Here is an 11,531-nt window from a genome sequence, read left to right as displayed (position 1 = left end):
CAACCAAATATTTGCTCAGGAGCACTGCAGGTGTTCCCTTCCCAGGTGCAGATGCCATGGGGGGAGCCTGGCAGAAGCACCCCGGGCATCTCCAGCCCCTACGTGATGCACAGAACAGCACAGTGTGAGCTGAGCCCTCCCCCAGTACAGCCCACAGACAGAGGCAGACGCACGGCACGCATGAATCTGTTTATGTCCCAGTCCATCTCTGGGGGCAGGGAATGATGACATGATGACATGGTGACACGGTGACATGTTGTCCCTCCTCAGAGCCGTGCGGCTGGCTGGTCGTACACGTGGTGGGTGTTGTAGCGTTGGATGGACACCGAGTCCGGACTGAAGCTGCCCACGCCGCACGCCTCGGAGCTGGGGGAGGACACGGCATGGGGACACGGCACGCTGCTGCACCTGTCGCCATCCCTTGTGCCCTATGGGACTCACCTGCACAGCATGGTCAGGAAGGCGGCCAGCAGGACGGCCAGCAGCACCGACAGGATGGCAGCGATGGCGATCATGGCACCGCTGCGGCCACCAGGGCTGCTTGGGGTCTGCTGAGCTGCTGGGAGAGCAAAATAGGGCTGTGCCTCACCTGCCCCACTGTCCCACCCCATTGCGTGCCACCCTCACCCTGGTACCTGTCTTCAGTGTGATGGGCTCCGACCACTGCGTGGTGGCTATGGGCTCAGAGCCATTCCGCGCAAGGAACTTCACCCTGCGGAGGAGATCAAAAATCTCTAGGGCTGGAAGAGCCCTATCAGATCCCCGAGTCCAACCCCAACCTCAGTGCCACATCCCTGCAGCTCTTAACACCGCCAGGGACATTGAGCCCCCCTCCCTGGCAGCCGTGACACTGCATCACTGCCATTTCTGAGAAGAAATTGTTCCTAACAACCCACCAATAGGGCCCAGGGCCGGGCAGGGGCCCATTGCAGTTGGGTACGGAGGCGTCGTGAGCACAGCTGGTCTCGCTGCCCACACGCAGCACGGTGAGCTCCCCATTGGGCTCAAGGCAGCGGTAGTGATACTGCATGGTACCCAGCGTCAGGTAGGCTGAGGTGTTGGCAGGGAAGCGCTGGAAGCTCCACTCGGGCATTTCCGGCTCTGCACTGTCACTGAAGTTACTCTTGCCTGCGGGGATGGGGATGGCAGTGAAGAGGAGCACTCCAGTAGAGCCCCATCCCTCTGTCACCCCACTCACCTGCACTGGTAGCCACCACCAGCCAGATTTCGGACGTGTTGTACTCATCAAAGACGCAGCGGGGCTGTTCCAGCACAAAGGTGCTGCCCGTCACATTGCCCCCCAGGTTGGCACGAGTCAGGCGGGGTTGGTAGGACAAATTGACTGCAGCAGAGCAATGAGAGCAGGGCCGGGTGGCTGTGGGATCTGGGCACGGGGAGGAGGGCAGCTCCGCACAGCCACCACCCATTTTGGACTCAGATGCTGCAAATATTGTGAAAAGGAGCAGCAGTGCCACCACCAGGGAGACCCCAGGGGACCCTGTGCTGCGCTGCGGGCTGAGCTGGGTGACACCAAAGAGGGTCCCAGTCTGCGGTGTCACCCACAACACCCATCCTCCAGAACAGATCCCCTCTGCATGCACAGGAGACACCTCCAGCCAGCAGAACCCCCCCCCCCCCCCCAAACCCATTATTTGGGGCCACGAGCCCCCCGTGGTGCACACTCACCCAGGCCGTGGGCTGTGACCAGCAGCAGGAGCAGCAGGAGCAGCAGCGGGCGCATGGTGCTGGTGCCGAGCTCGGAGTGCGGGCGCAGGGCGGGGGCCAAACACCTTGTCCCCCCCGCAGGACCCGCCTGCGGCCTCCAACCACCCACATTCCTGTGCGGCCGCAGCCCCGCGGCAAACAGGTCGGGCTCGTTTCCCTGCAGAGCATTACGCTACGGCTGGGTGCCTGCTGGGTGGTGTGCTGAGCGCTGTCACGCTCGTGGCACGGGTGGGTCCCAAAGTGCCATTCCCAGAAGGGGACCCTTGGGATGGGTGAACCCACGTCCTGGTGTCCCCGTCCCATGGCGAACAAAGCATCCAGCATTGTATGAGCCGTGTGCCCCGAGATCGTAGAACAACCGCAGGGCCGTGGTTTGAGTTAGACTGGCCCCACTGCCCGCAATGCACGTGAGCTCCATCAGCACTCAGAGCCCCTCCAGACTGACCCTGGGGGTCTGTGGGGACGGCACACCCAGCACATCCAGGCCATGTCCTGGTGGTTGGGACACCAAACAACAGAAGAAGACAACAAAAGAAGCAATAAAGGATGGAAGTGATTTTACTTGGTGGGCCATGGGCCATGGGGCCGCGGCGTGCAGCCACAGATGCAGGCGGGGGGCAGCGTGTGGGGCAGGGCTGGAGGGACATGGTGGGTCCTGTAGGGCAGGTGGGCGCCCAGGTCCCGGTGGCACAGGGGGACACACACCTGGGTGCTGTAGGAAGAGATGGGTGAGGCATCAAGCAGGGTCCATGCAGCTCAAACACCGCAGAAACCACCCCATCCCATTGCCAAAATACAGCAACCCTCCTGATCTATGAAAAAAAAAAGTCTTAAAATCCCCATGCCCCACTCGTACCCCACAGCTCCCAGCATGGCCACAGCCAGCGCGGCACCCAGGCTGGCCAGGATGGCGGCGATGATGACCGCAGTGCTGCTGCGACGTGCAGGTGTGGGGTCAATGGTGCTCAGGCTGCGAGCTGGAAAGGCATGGGGTGAGGGGTGACACCCGGGGGTAGGGTGGCACAGGGACATTGGGGAGCTCTTCTCCCCTTTGGTTTTGGGGTGGTGGGGTACCTCTCCGCAGGAGGATGGGGTCGGACCACTTCGTCTCCGCTTTGGGGCCGCTGCAGCCCATCAGCAGGAACTTCACCCTGCAGGATGGGCACCTCTGGCACCGGTATGGGGGACAGTGCCATGTCCCATCCCACAACCTCACCTGTAGGGCCCCGGGGAGGGCAGTGGCCCATTGCATGGTGCCCGACCATGGCACGCCGTGTCCCCGCCGACCCGCAGCACGGCTGCACCGGGAGCTGAGCATCCATAGGCGGCCGCTGCCATCTCCAGTGTCATGTAGGCATGGGCGGTGGGCAGCCCCTCATATGGGGGCACCTCAGCTCTGGATGTGGGGTTTTTGAAGGCGGTGGAGGCTGCACGGCACAGATGGGTGAGCAGTCGGGGGTGAACACTCCCAGTGCCCCCACTGCAACACATGCTCACCATCAGCAAAAGCCACTGCCAGCCAGACGGCATCGGAGGCATTGGCAAGGGGGTCAAAGATGCAGCAGGGTCTCTCCAGCACAAAGGTGGTGGCCGTCACCTTCCCTGGCATGGCGTCAGGGGCCAAGCGGGGCACGTAGGGCAACAGGGCTGGGATCACAGCAGTGAGTGAGAGGCCCCCCAGCCACACACAGCCCCTTAAGCCCCTCCCCAGCACCGCTACCCACAGGAAGCCCCTCACAGCCCCCCAGATTCACCCAGGCCAGCAGCTGCGTCCATCCCAGCCAGCACCAGCAGCACCCTCAGCAGCTCCATGGCAGTGTCCGTTCTGCACCAACCTGCTCCGTCCCACTGCTGAGGGGCTGAGCTGCCCCCGTGCCCCCACCAAGCACGGCCCTCCCAGCCCCACATTCCTGCACTGGCTCCACCAGCACAGCAGGACCCTGCAGGCAGAGAGGGACAGGGCTCCTCCCAGGTCACCACAAGTCCCAAAAACAGCCCTGAGCTTTTTGACCCCAGTCACAGGACACCAGGGATGCAGCCACCGCTGTATGATGCAAAAGGGGAAACTGAGGCACAGAGGTGACACTGGAGCTGCATTTGAAGGACCGGTTGGCAGGACTGGGAAGCCTTGTTAGGGCTGTGGGGGAAATAGGGTGAGTGCCCTTCCACCCCAATCACTGCAGTACTGCCTGAAACCCAGAAGAGCCCCATGACTCCCTGGCACACAGAGCCAGACTGTGGGTGCAGCCAGCATTGCCCTGAAGGCAGGGAAGTGCCTGGAGCCATCACACCCCAAACTCACCCAAAACCAAAGCGCTGAACAGTGACTGGTCCCACCCAGTACATAGGGTGGGGTGGCAGCCAAGCTGCCATCTCCCAATTCTTGCCCCTTGTGGGTTTCGGGGCTAGGCTACCTTCTCCTTTCTCACCCAGTAAGAATTTCCTCCCCCCCCCACCCCACTTTCCTTCCTCCCCAACCCTTGACATGGGGATGCAGATAATGCTGCCCCCAGGCAGGAGCTGTGCCAAGGCTCAGGGCCACCCCAGCAGCAGGGCTGAGTGCTCTCTGCACTGTTTGCCAAGGGCTGAGGCTGCCACTCCTCTGTACGAGAGGATTTCTGACTTCTCCTTCAGATTAAGCGGAAATGGGGCATCCAGAGATTACAGCCCTGCTGGGGAGGGGAAAACCTGGCTGCAGCCAGCCTCCCTGCACTGGGACTAGAAGGCGTTCTGTGCGAGCTTCCTGCTGATACTGAAATGGGAGGAGCTGCTGCTCATTGCAGAGACCTGGACAGACCAGAGAGCTGGGTGCATCTGTGAACAGCTGCTTTCAAAGGTGAAGGACAGGAGGAGCAGTATTTCATCAAAACTCTCTGACAAACGCCTTGAGAGCCCGATGAGAATTGCAACCACTTCCCCTGAACCACACATCAATGCATGAGTTTCATGGAAACAAGGGCAGGCAGCCGGCTAACTTCATGGTTTTGACGCTGGTTTTTTACATTTTAATTAATATATATATATATACAAAAATAAGTTTTGTTACTTACATACGTTAACTCAATTATATATTTCGTATGAGGCCCAGAGGAATTTTTCTTCACTCAACACAGCCCAGGCAAGCCAACAGGTTGGACATCCATGGATTACACAGACCAGCTGGGGAGGGCAGAACCAGGCACAGCTGCAGTCAGTTTCCCTGTGCTGGGAGGGAGGAGCTGGAGAAACCCAGGCACAGCAGCAGCTGCTGTTGGGGACGCTCCAGAGCCGTGCCTTCAGTGCTCAGTGGGTGACACCGTGTGAGTCAGGCTGACAAGGCAGCACCCAGCCCCACACAGCCGCCATGTGGGGAGGCTGCAGCTGACTGACGTACAGGAGCGCTCACTCAAGGGCTGGCTCCAACTACCTGCAGCAGGAAATTCTTGCTTCATGTTGAGAATTTTCACTTCAGCCCTCTGCTTTGCTCCCTGGGACATCAGCAGGGGATAGAAAGCTGAGCTGTGAACTAGAAACCTCCCTTTGGCAAACAGGGCAGAACAACATCATCTTTCCACAAAGCCCTGCAAACCACAGCTAGCTCAAAAGAGCACCCTGCTTTGGCAGCATCCCCAAACAAAGCCAGCAAGCATTCTCTCCAAAAAGCCTGTGTGTAGCAGAGGGTGGTAGCTGATGCTTAGAGGGTTAAGCAAAGGGTGCAAGGACAAAAAGGACACTGGGTACAAGCCCCCAGCCCTTAACGTCTCCAAAAATCCTTTCATTTTCGTATGGGCATGACAGAGGGAGGCTGCATAGAGAGGAGCATCACAGCAGCAAGAGGGATGAGGGAAGCAGAGGGCCTGTCACCACCCGGTGGCACCAGCACTCCCTGCAGCACCACCCCATGCCAACAGCACAGAGCTGCATCAGGCACAAAACCCCAGCAGCTGTCCACAGGGACAAGCACAGCTCCACAACTGCTGCTGCTGCTTCCAGGAAGGGGGGAGGCAGGGGTGAAACAGCAAGCCAAGCTCCCGGGCTCAGCACATGGCATCCTGCCCCTGCAGAGAGCCGGGGTCCTCCAGCAGAGCTGAGCTTCCCCTCCCTTCTCCTGGCTGGATCAAGTGACACCAGCTCCACAGAGCAGACCAGTCCCTCAGAGGGGGAATCCTGAGCCACCACGCAGGATGAAGGCAAAGCAGCAGCTCTCCATGGAAATGAAGTGTTTATTACAACCAAGAGATACAGGTATCTGCTACAGGGGCAGGAGGCTTTGCTCAGAAGGAGCTGCAATGAGAAGGAGGGAGGCCCTCCTCTTTCCAAAGTGCTCTTACGGAAGAGACGCTCCTGTCACCTCAGACAGCACCAGGACTGGGGTCCTGCCTTCACAAGGGGCCCTGTCACCTCACCACCACTCTCCCAGCTGCAGACACCAACCCTACCTGGACATACAGTCACGTTTTCTACAAAAATAGCTTCCCTCCAGGAAAAAACAAAAGACTGTACAGAGTACACAGCACTCCCACATGACAGAATTATTGCTTAGGGTGACAGATGGTTAGACACAGGAACTTAAGGCAACACGATTAAGTGCACTGGGTGGGCCCCTGGGCAGGGGGCCACAGAGATGTGCACAGCCCAGCTGAGCCCCTCAACACCACTCATTTTCTGAGGCAGTCCTCGGTGACGCCCTGGGCAGCCAGCTCTGCCAGCACATTGTCCAGGTAGTTGGGGTCAGGGTAGCCGTGGCCACTCAGGTTTGTGTCCATCTCTGTTTTGTGGTGGATCTCATTCCATACCACCGTGTTGCTCTCACCAGTGGTGCTGGAGGTGCCCACTGTGAAAATCAAGCGCCTGTTCCAGGCCACTTTCAGGAGCTCCAGGACCTGGGTGGGGAAATATAGGAAGGAAGAAAGTCAGAACTGTCCTTCAGCAGCTAAAGCCATGAAAGCTGCTTGCCAGAAGCTTAACAGCCTAAATCCCTGCTGTAGCAGGAAACCAAGGAAACAAGATCCCTTCCAACCACTGGTGTATCCCCCTGCCACTTATCTGGTGCCCCAGTAGGAAAACCCATCACACAACACCTTACCTTTCTGCCTTTCTCATTGTCTGGTAGGTAGCAATAGCGAGGAAATCCCCTTGCTGTGTAAGGCATCCCTGGGTTGGGGTGCTCAGGGCCCTGCAACAGAGAAGACGTATTTGGCACTTTCATCCTCAGAGCAGCAAAATTGGGGTAAGCACGAGGATTTGGCAGTCCTATACCAAGGCAGCTCTCCACGTGAAAGCAGCAGAGCACTGCTAATTGTAGGAGGTATCTGACAGGTTCCTATGGGACGTGCTACATCATGGGTCCTCCAGGAGGCGCCTCAGCTGGGATACAGGTAAAGCCAGCTCTTCAGATTATGTGAGTTCTGGTGGCAGAAAATCCCATACCACAGCTTTTCCACATGGCCTGAGGAAACCCTCAGAAGAATGGCATCTTTGGCAGCTGCTCAGCAATGGGCTGCCTGCAGGCAGCACGTTGGTGCCCTGTACTTTTGTGCGAGGGAGGGGCCCTCACAGCTTCAGCCAGCAGGCTGCAGCTGTTGCCAGGGGCAAGCTATGCTCACCTGAATGCCTCTGCTGATGTGGTACACAATCTGGATCGTCCCACAGTCCCTGTGGCCAGGAAGGGATTGAGGGAAAGTGGAGACCTCCATTTTGCCTTTGGGCTGAGTGCCAGTTTTCTCTCCATAGATGGTCTTACAGGAGGGGCACTGCAAGCTGCCATCCTGTGGGGAGAGAAGCAGGTGTCAGAGCTCTGCAGTGCATCACCCAGACACAAGGCACACGGGACCTGGTGGGGATGGACTGGCTCAGTACCTTGTTTCCATTGGAGTACATGGCCAGCACACAGAGCATGTGGAAGGAGTGCTGGCAGTTCGTCAGGCGACCGACCATCTCTGCCTTGATTGTTCTGCATTCACAAGCGTCGCTGTAACCTGAAGGAGAGGCCAGCTTCTCCATGCAGATGATACAGTCCTGGAGAACAAGACAGCAAGGAGAAGGCCACCGTACAGCACCTTATGGAGCAGCTAGACAGCTCGTGTACACCCCCACAACTCCTCACCTCATCTGCAGGAGTGCCCTTCACCTCCACCAGGTACTTCTTCACCACTGCTTCTGGGTCAGTTGGTGCTGCTGCACAAGAAGAGAGGAGAAAGACATCAGACATACCATGAGGTATACAGGCACTGCAAGGTGACAGTAACTGGCCAGCATGCCAACGAGAAAGGTATGGGTTAGAAAGGACAGAAAAGGCTGCTCCAGCCAATCCACAGAAGCCCTCCAAAAGTTCCCCCTGCCAGGAACAGCTGGAGCTGGGACTGAGTGCTGCAGATGGGAGAATCCACAAGCACAAACCTCTGTGTGCTCACAGGTTTCCCATTAAGAGGATGGGAAATGCCATGTAGCAGTGGATGCTTGCACCCTGTGCAGCACACTTTGGGGAACCACCTGCAGCTGCTGTGCTCTGGGTGCCCTTCTGTATCCCAAGTAATGTCAGACAGCCCCAGCTGAACTCCAACTCAACTCAAGGACACAGCAGACTCAGTGGGAAAGAATTCTGTCACAGGCTATTAGAGGAGAAAAGGCATTCCCACACCACTCAGCTGACAAGGAACCTTCCCATACCAGGAGTAAGACACTGCCAAACCCTGCAGCTGGCCACTTCAGGAGAAACCCAGCCATATACTGAGCAGCAGACCTTATCTTGAGTACAGCAGAATTAGCCTTGCATCCTTAACACACAACAGTGTCTTTTCTCTTGAGCTTTTACACACTCAAATCTAATAGAACACAACACAAGTCAAAAGATACACAGAAGAGTTTTATAACAGGTGCCCTATTTGCAGTACAAGACATTGACATTTCCCTGAGCATAACCCCCTTCTGCCAAGGGAGGAGTTTGCTTACCAAAGCACGGCAAGCACCTGCCCCCATCCCCTCTGAAGTGTTGCAGGATTAAGCACCAGACATCACACAAGACCCTGGTCTGGTTTGGGCCAACAGCATCAGCCGTCACTCAGCTCCCAGCCAATCCCTTGCTGGGAACTGCACTGCCTGGCCAGGCCTGGATCCAGCCAGTGAGCACTGCACCCAGCTGGAGCTCCTTACCCATCATCAGGCCCATCGCAGAGGCAGCCAGGCTCCTCCACCAGCCTGCAAGAGGAAACATTTGTACAAGTGATGTTAGGGCTGCAGCCGGCAGGAGGCAAAGTGAGACCTGTCACTTGGCACAGAGGGCTCCTCACCCTTCCTGCTCTGCTCCAAGCCTGCTTCTGGGGAGATGAAGGATGAGATGCACCAGTGAGGGCTGGTCTCCCCTGTCCTGGGGCAGACAAATTCTGACAGGGGTTGGACAGCCACAAGCACCAGTGCTGTTACCCTGGGGCTTGCAAGAAAGCTGTACTCCAACACTCCCTCAATGAACAGTGGGTTCTGTTTTCCAGATAACCACTTCTCATGGTAGAGCCAAACACGTAAAGCAGACAGGAAGGACTGCTCACCTGCCAAAGCCAGCATGAAACTGGCAGAGATCTGTCAGCTGGCACAGACCTGGATCAGGCAGGAGACTGATTCCTCTGAATGCCATTGGCAGAGATGGGCAAAATGCAGACAGGAAGAATGCACCTCTTCACGGCAGAGCTAGATCCAGGGCAATGCAAGAGATGAGGCAATGAGCTAACGTGGGTGGAAAGTCATTTCACTAGGGAAGATGGATGAACTGGGTGCTAGGCTCTCCGAGATGAAGGCACAGTCATTAAGTTATTTTAAGATGGGGATTCCTGGCCATTCTGAAACACTTGGCATCTGGCAGCATGAGCAGCAGGAAGGTACGACTGAGCACAAAAAGCACAACAAGTCTGTGGTGTGAGAGGATGCTCCTCTGAGCCAGGCAGGAGATGCACAATGGCTCAGGCAGAGTGGGGCTGAGAGTTTACTGCCCTGGAGCCCCTCAGCCAGGAAGGTGCTAACATGACACATTAAGCATTAAGTCAAACACAGGAACTTGGAAACAGCAGTTTTCCACTTCAGGAGCATGCCAAAATTCCTTGGAAAAGCATTTCCAATGGCTGCCACAAGAAGAGCAGGAAACAAACAGGAGCCTGAGTGAGCCTCCACTTTCCAGCACTCAGGATAAGAGCTCAGCAAAGCCAGAAGCTGCCTCAAGGCTTCATCCTGACCTCATGGGGAGCACTGTTGTGTTGTCCACTCTGCTGGGACCCCACTCACATGCAGTGGATCAAGACAAAGTGCCAGCCAGAAATAGTGGCACAGGGATGCCGTCTGCCTGAACTGCCTTTGCTCATCCTCAGCTCAGCTCACCACCTCCTGTGGCCAAAGCTGCCCCAGCAGGGTGCTCTGTGATGTCCCTGCCCCAGGCTCCAGCTGGCAAACACAGTGTGGCACTGCTCACGTGTGGCAGCTGGATGTGGGCTCTGGTTGGTAACTGCAAGAGACGGTCACAGAACAGCAGGAGGCTTCAGCTTCTGCTCTGCAAGTTTTGGAGAGGACATGCACACAGAGCAGGCTGCTACCCACCATAAGTCCATCCTCTTCCTGAAGTACTGATCACAGTGACTGCGTTTGCATTCCTGAGGGTCCCACGCTGCCCACAAGACTGATCACAAGTCCTCCTCTATCTTAGCTGGTTTTCAGGTGTCTCTTCAAGGTGACCTACCTTCTGATTTCCTCTAGCTACAGGCTGGAGAGAGCAACGCCAAGAAGATGCATGGACAAGGTGGTACAGACATGAAGGGAAACAAGCAGAGCACGTGTCTAACCAGCAGCAGTGCCTGCCCAGCACCTGGCCACACACCTCAGCTCACCTGCATGACAGATTTAGCAGCTTTAGAGCTATTCACCTTGCCATGCCCCAGAGCAGAGCAGCAGCCTGCCCAACCAGTAGCTGTGGCACGAGCCACATTTCCGCACCGGAATCACTCACATACTGCACCATTTGCTCTGTGGAAGCATTTGCTTCCAAGCTTTTGTTCTAGCCATCCCCTGGGATCAAAGCCTGCTTAGGCTCCATGGTTTTCAAGATTAATAGAGGACTGGTCAATTCTGCTATTGCATTTTCAATGCTCATTGAAATTTTACCACCAGCTGGTCTAATGCTGTGCTACTGATCTATCCAGGATGTGAAGGAATGTTTACCATCCTTTCATTTACCAAAAGGAATAATGACTTTCCTTAATGCTTCCCCTTCCTCCCCGTAGATAATAAACCACCTGCTGCAGCAGGGCTTTCCAAAGGCAGCATTTCACAGATGTGTTTTGAATCCTCATTCAGCAACCAACTACTTGCAGCAGTGACACCTCCCTCCTGTCCCCAGGAGAGCCATGCAGTGAGCAGCACACAGGTTCAGACAGGCTGTTTCCAGCAAATGCCTTGCACAGTCACCCAACACCCGTGGCTGGGAGCTGCAGGCAGCTGGCAGCACACTGCCTGCCCAGCAGTGGGCTTCCCCCTGACATGCAGCACAGTGTTGGCCTGTGCCAGAGACATCACTGCCAAATAGCAACACCATTAACAAGTCCTGACTAATTAGTGCCTTTGTTGAGCATAACCCAGCTTCCCAGAAAGTTGGATGCAGTTCTGTCTACACCACCTTATCCAGATCAGTGTGCAGGTACAGGTTCAACGTTAAGGCACTTTTCAAAGCACCCCAGCAGGGCTGTGAGGCCAAAGCACAGAGCCCTTTAGGGCACTCTCTTGCAGCAGAGCTAACTTGGAGATTTGGGACAGTGCCACAGCAAAGGGCAGGGTGTGCCAGCAGGGTAAAT

The 11,531-nt window shown here is 56.5% G+C and overlaps 3 protein-coding genes across 7 annotated transcripts in view; all 3 read right to left on the bottom strand.

Moving 5' to 3' along the window:
* Positions 1-228: 228 nt before the first annotated feature.
* LOC125702990 (uroplakin-3b-like protein 1) lies at positions 229-1,786 on the bottom strand. The gene is made up of 6 exons (XM_048966914.1): positions 1,687-1,786; positions 1,199-1,342; positions 897-1,128; positions 636-712; positions 442-559; positions 229-366 (listed from the first exon to the last, which is right to left on the bottom strand). The coding sequence occupies exons 1-6, from the start codon at positions 1,739-1,741 to the stop codon at positions 267-269; spliced, it is 726 nt and encodes a 241-aa protein (XP_048822871.1). The 5' UTR covers positions 1,742-1,786; the 3' UTR covers positions 229-266.
* A 497-nt stretch (positions 1,787-2,283) lies between these two features.
* Positions 2,284-3,537, bottom strand: LOC125703178 (uroplakin-3b-like). Its single transcript, XM_048967312.1, has 6 exons — positions 3,480-3,537; positions 3,223-3,372; positions 2,942-3,152; positions 2,800-2,876; positions 2,582-2,702; positions 2,284-2,437 (listed from the first exon to the last, which is right to left on the bottom strand). The coding sequence occupies exons 1-6, from the start codon at positions 3,535-3,537 to the stop codon at positions 2,284-2,286; spliced, it is 771 nt and encodes a 256-aa protein (XP_048823269.1).
* A 1,147-nt stretch (positions 3,538-4,684) lies between these two features.
* DTX2 (deltex E3 ubiquitin ligase 2) overlaps positions 4,685-11,531 on the bottom strand; it is a 29,650-nt gene continuing 22,803 nt past the window's right edge. For 2 of the 5 annotated variants that reach the window (XM_048966805.1, XM_048966806.1), the window contains 6 exons: positions 8,857-8,901; positions 7,811-7,881; positions 7,564-7,722; positions 7,311-7,472; positions 6,791-6,880; positions 4,685-6,587 (listed from right to left, as the gene is read on the bottom strand). In XM_048966805.1, the coding sequence (XP_048822762.1) occupies positions 6,363-6,587; positions 6,791-6,880; positions 7,311-7,472; positions 7,564-7,722; positions 7,811-7,881; positions 8,857-8,901 (752 nt within the window). In that variant the 3' untranslated portion in view covers positions 4,685-6,362. The remainder of the gene's footprint in view (positions 6,588-6,790; positions 6,881-7,310; positions 7,473-7,563; positions 7,723-7,810; positions 7,882-8,856; positions 8,902-11,531) is intronic. The other 3 variants (XM_048966807.1, XM_048966809.1, XM_048966808.1) reach the window with 2 other exon arrangements.

Source organism: Lagopus muta, chromosome 20 (assembly GCF_023343835.1).
Source record: "Lagopus muta isolate bLagMut1 chromosome 20, bLagMut1 primary, whole genome shotgun sequence".
Taxonomy (NCBI): domain Eukaryota; kingdom Metazoa; phylum Chordata; class Aves; order Galliformes; family Phasianidae; genus Lagopus; species Lagopus muta.
Note: the sequence above shows the minus strand (reverse complement) of the source record. Positions and strands in the feature narration are given on the sequence as shown.

Excerpts from the sequence above, each read along its gene's own strand:
- LOC125703178 (XM_048967312.1), bottom strand. The coding sequence starts at position 3,537 with ATGGAGCTGCTGAGGGTGCTGCTGGTGCTGGCTGGGATGGACGCAGCT. Across the intron at positions 3,373-3,479 it reads GGACGCAGCTGCTGGCCTGG|CCCTGTTGCCCTACGTGCCC; the intron begins GTGAATCTGGGG and ends CTGTGATCCCAG. Across the intron at positions 3,153-3,222 it reads GGCAGTGGCTTTTGCTGATG|CCTCCACCGCCTTCAAAAAC; the intron begins GTGAGCATGTGT and ends TGTGCCGTGCAG.
- LOC125702990 (XM_048966914.1), bottom strand. The coding sequence starts at position 1,741 with ATGCGCCCGCTGCTGCTCCTGCTGCTCCTGCTGCTGGTCACAGCCCAC. Across the intron at positions 1,343-1,686 it reads GGTCACAGCCCACGGCCTGG|TCAATTTGTCCTACCAACCC; the intron begins GTGAGTGTGCAC and ends GCTCTGCTGCAG. Across the intron at positions 367-441 it reads TTCCTGACCATGCTGTGCAG|CTCCGAGGCGTGCGGCGTGG; the intron begins GTGAGTCCCATA and ends GTCCTCCCCCAG.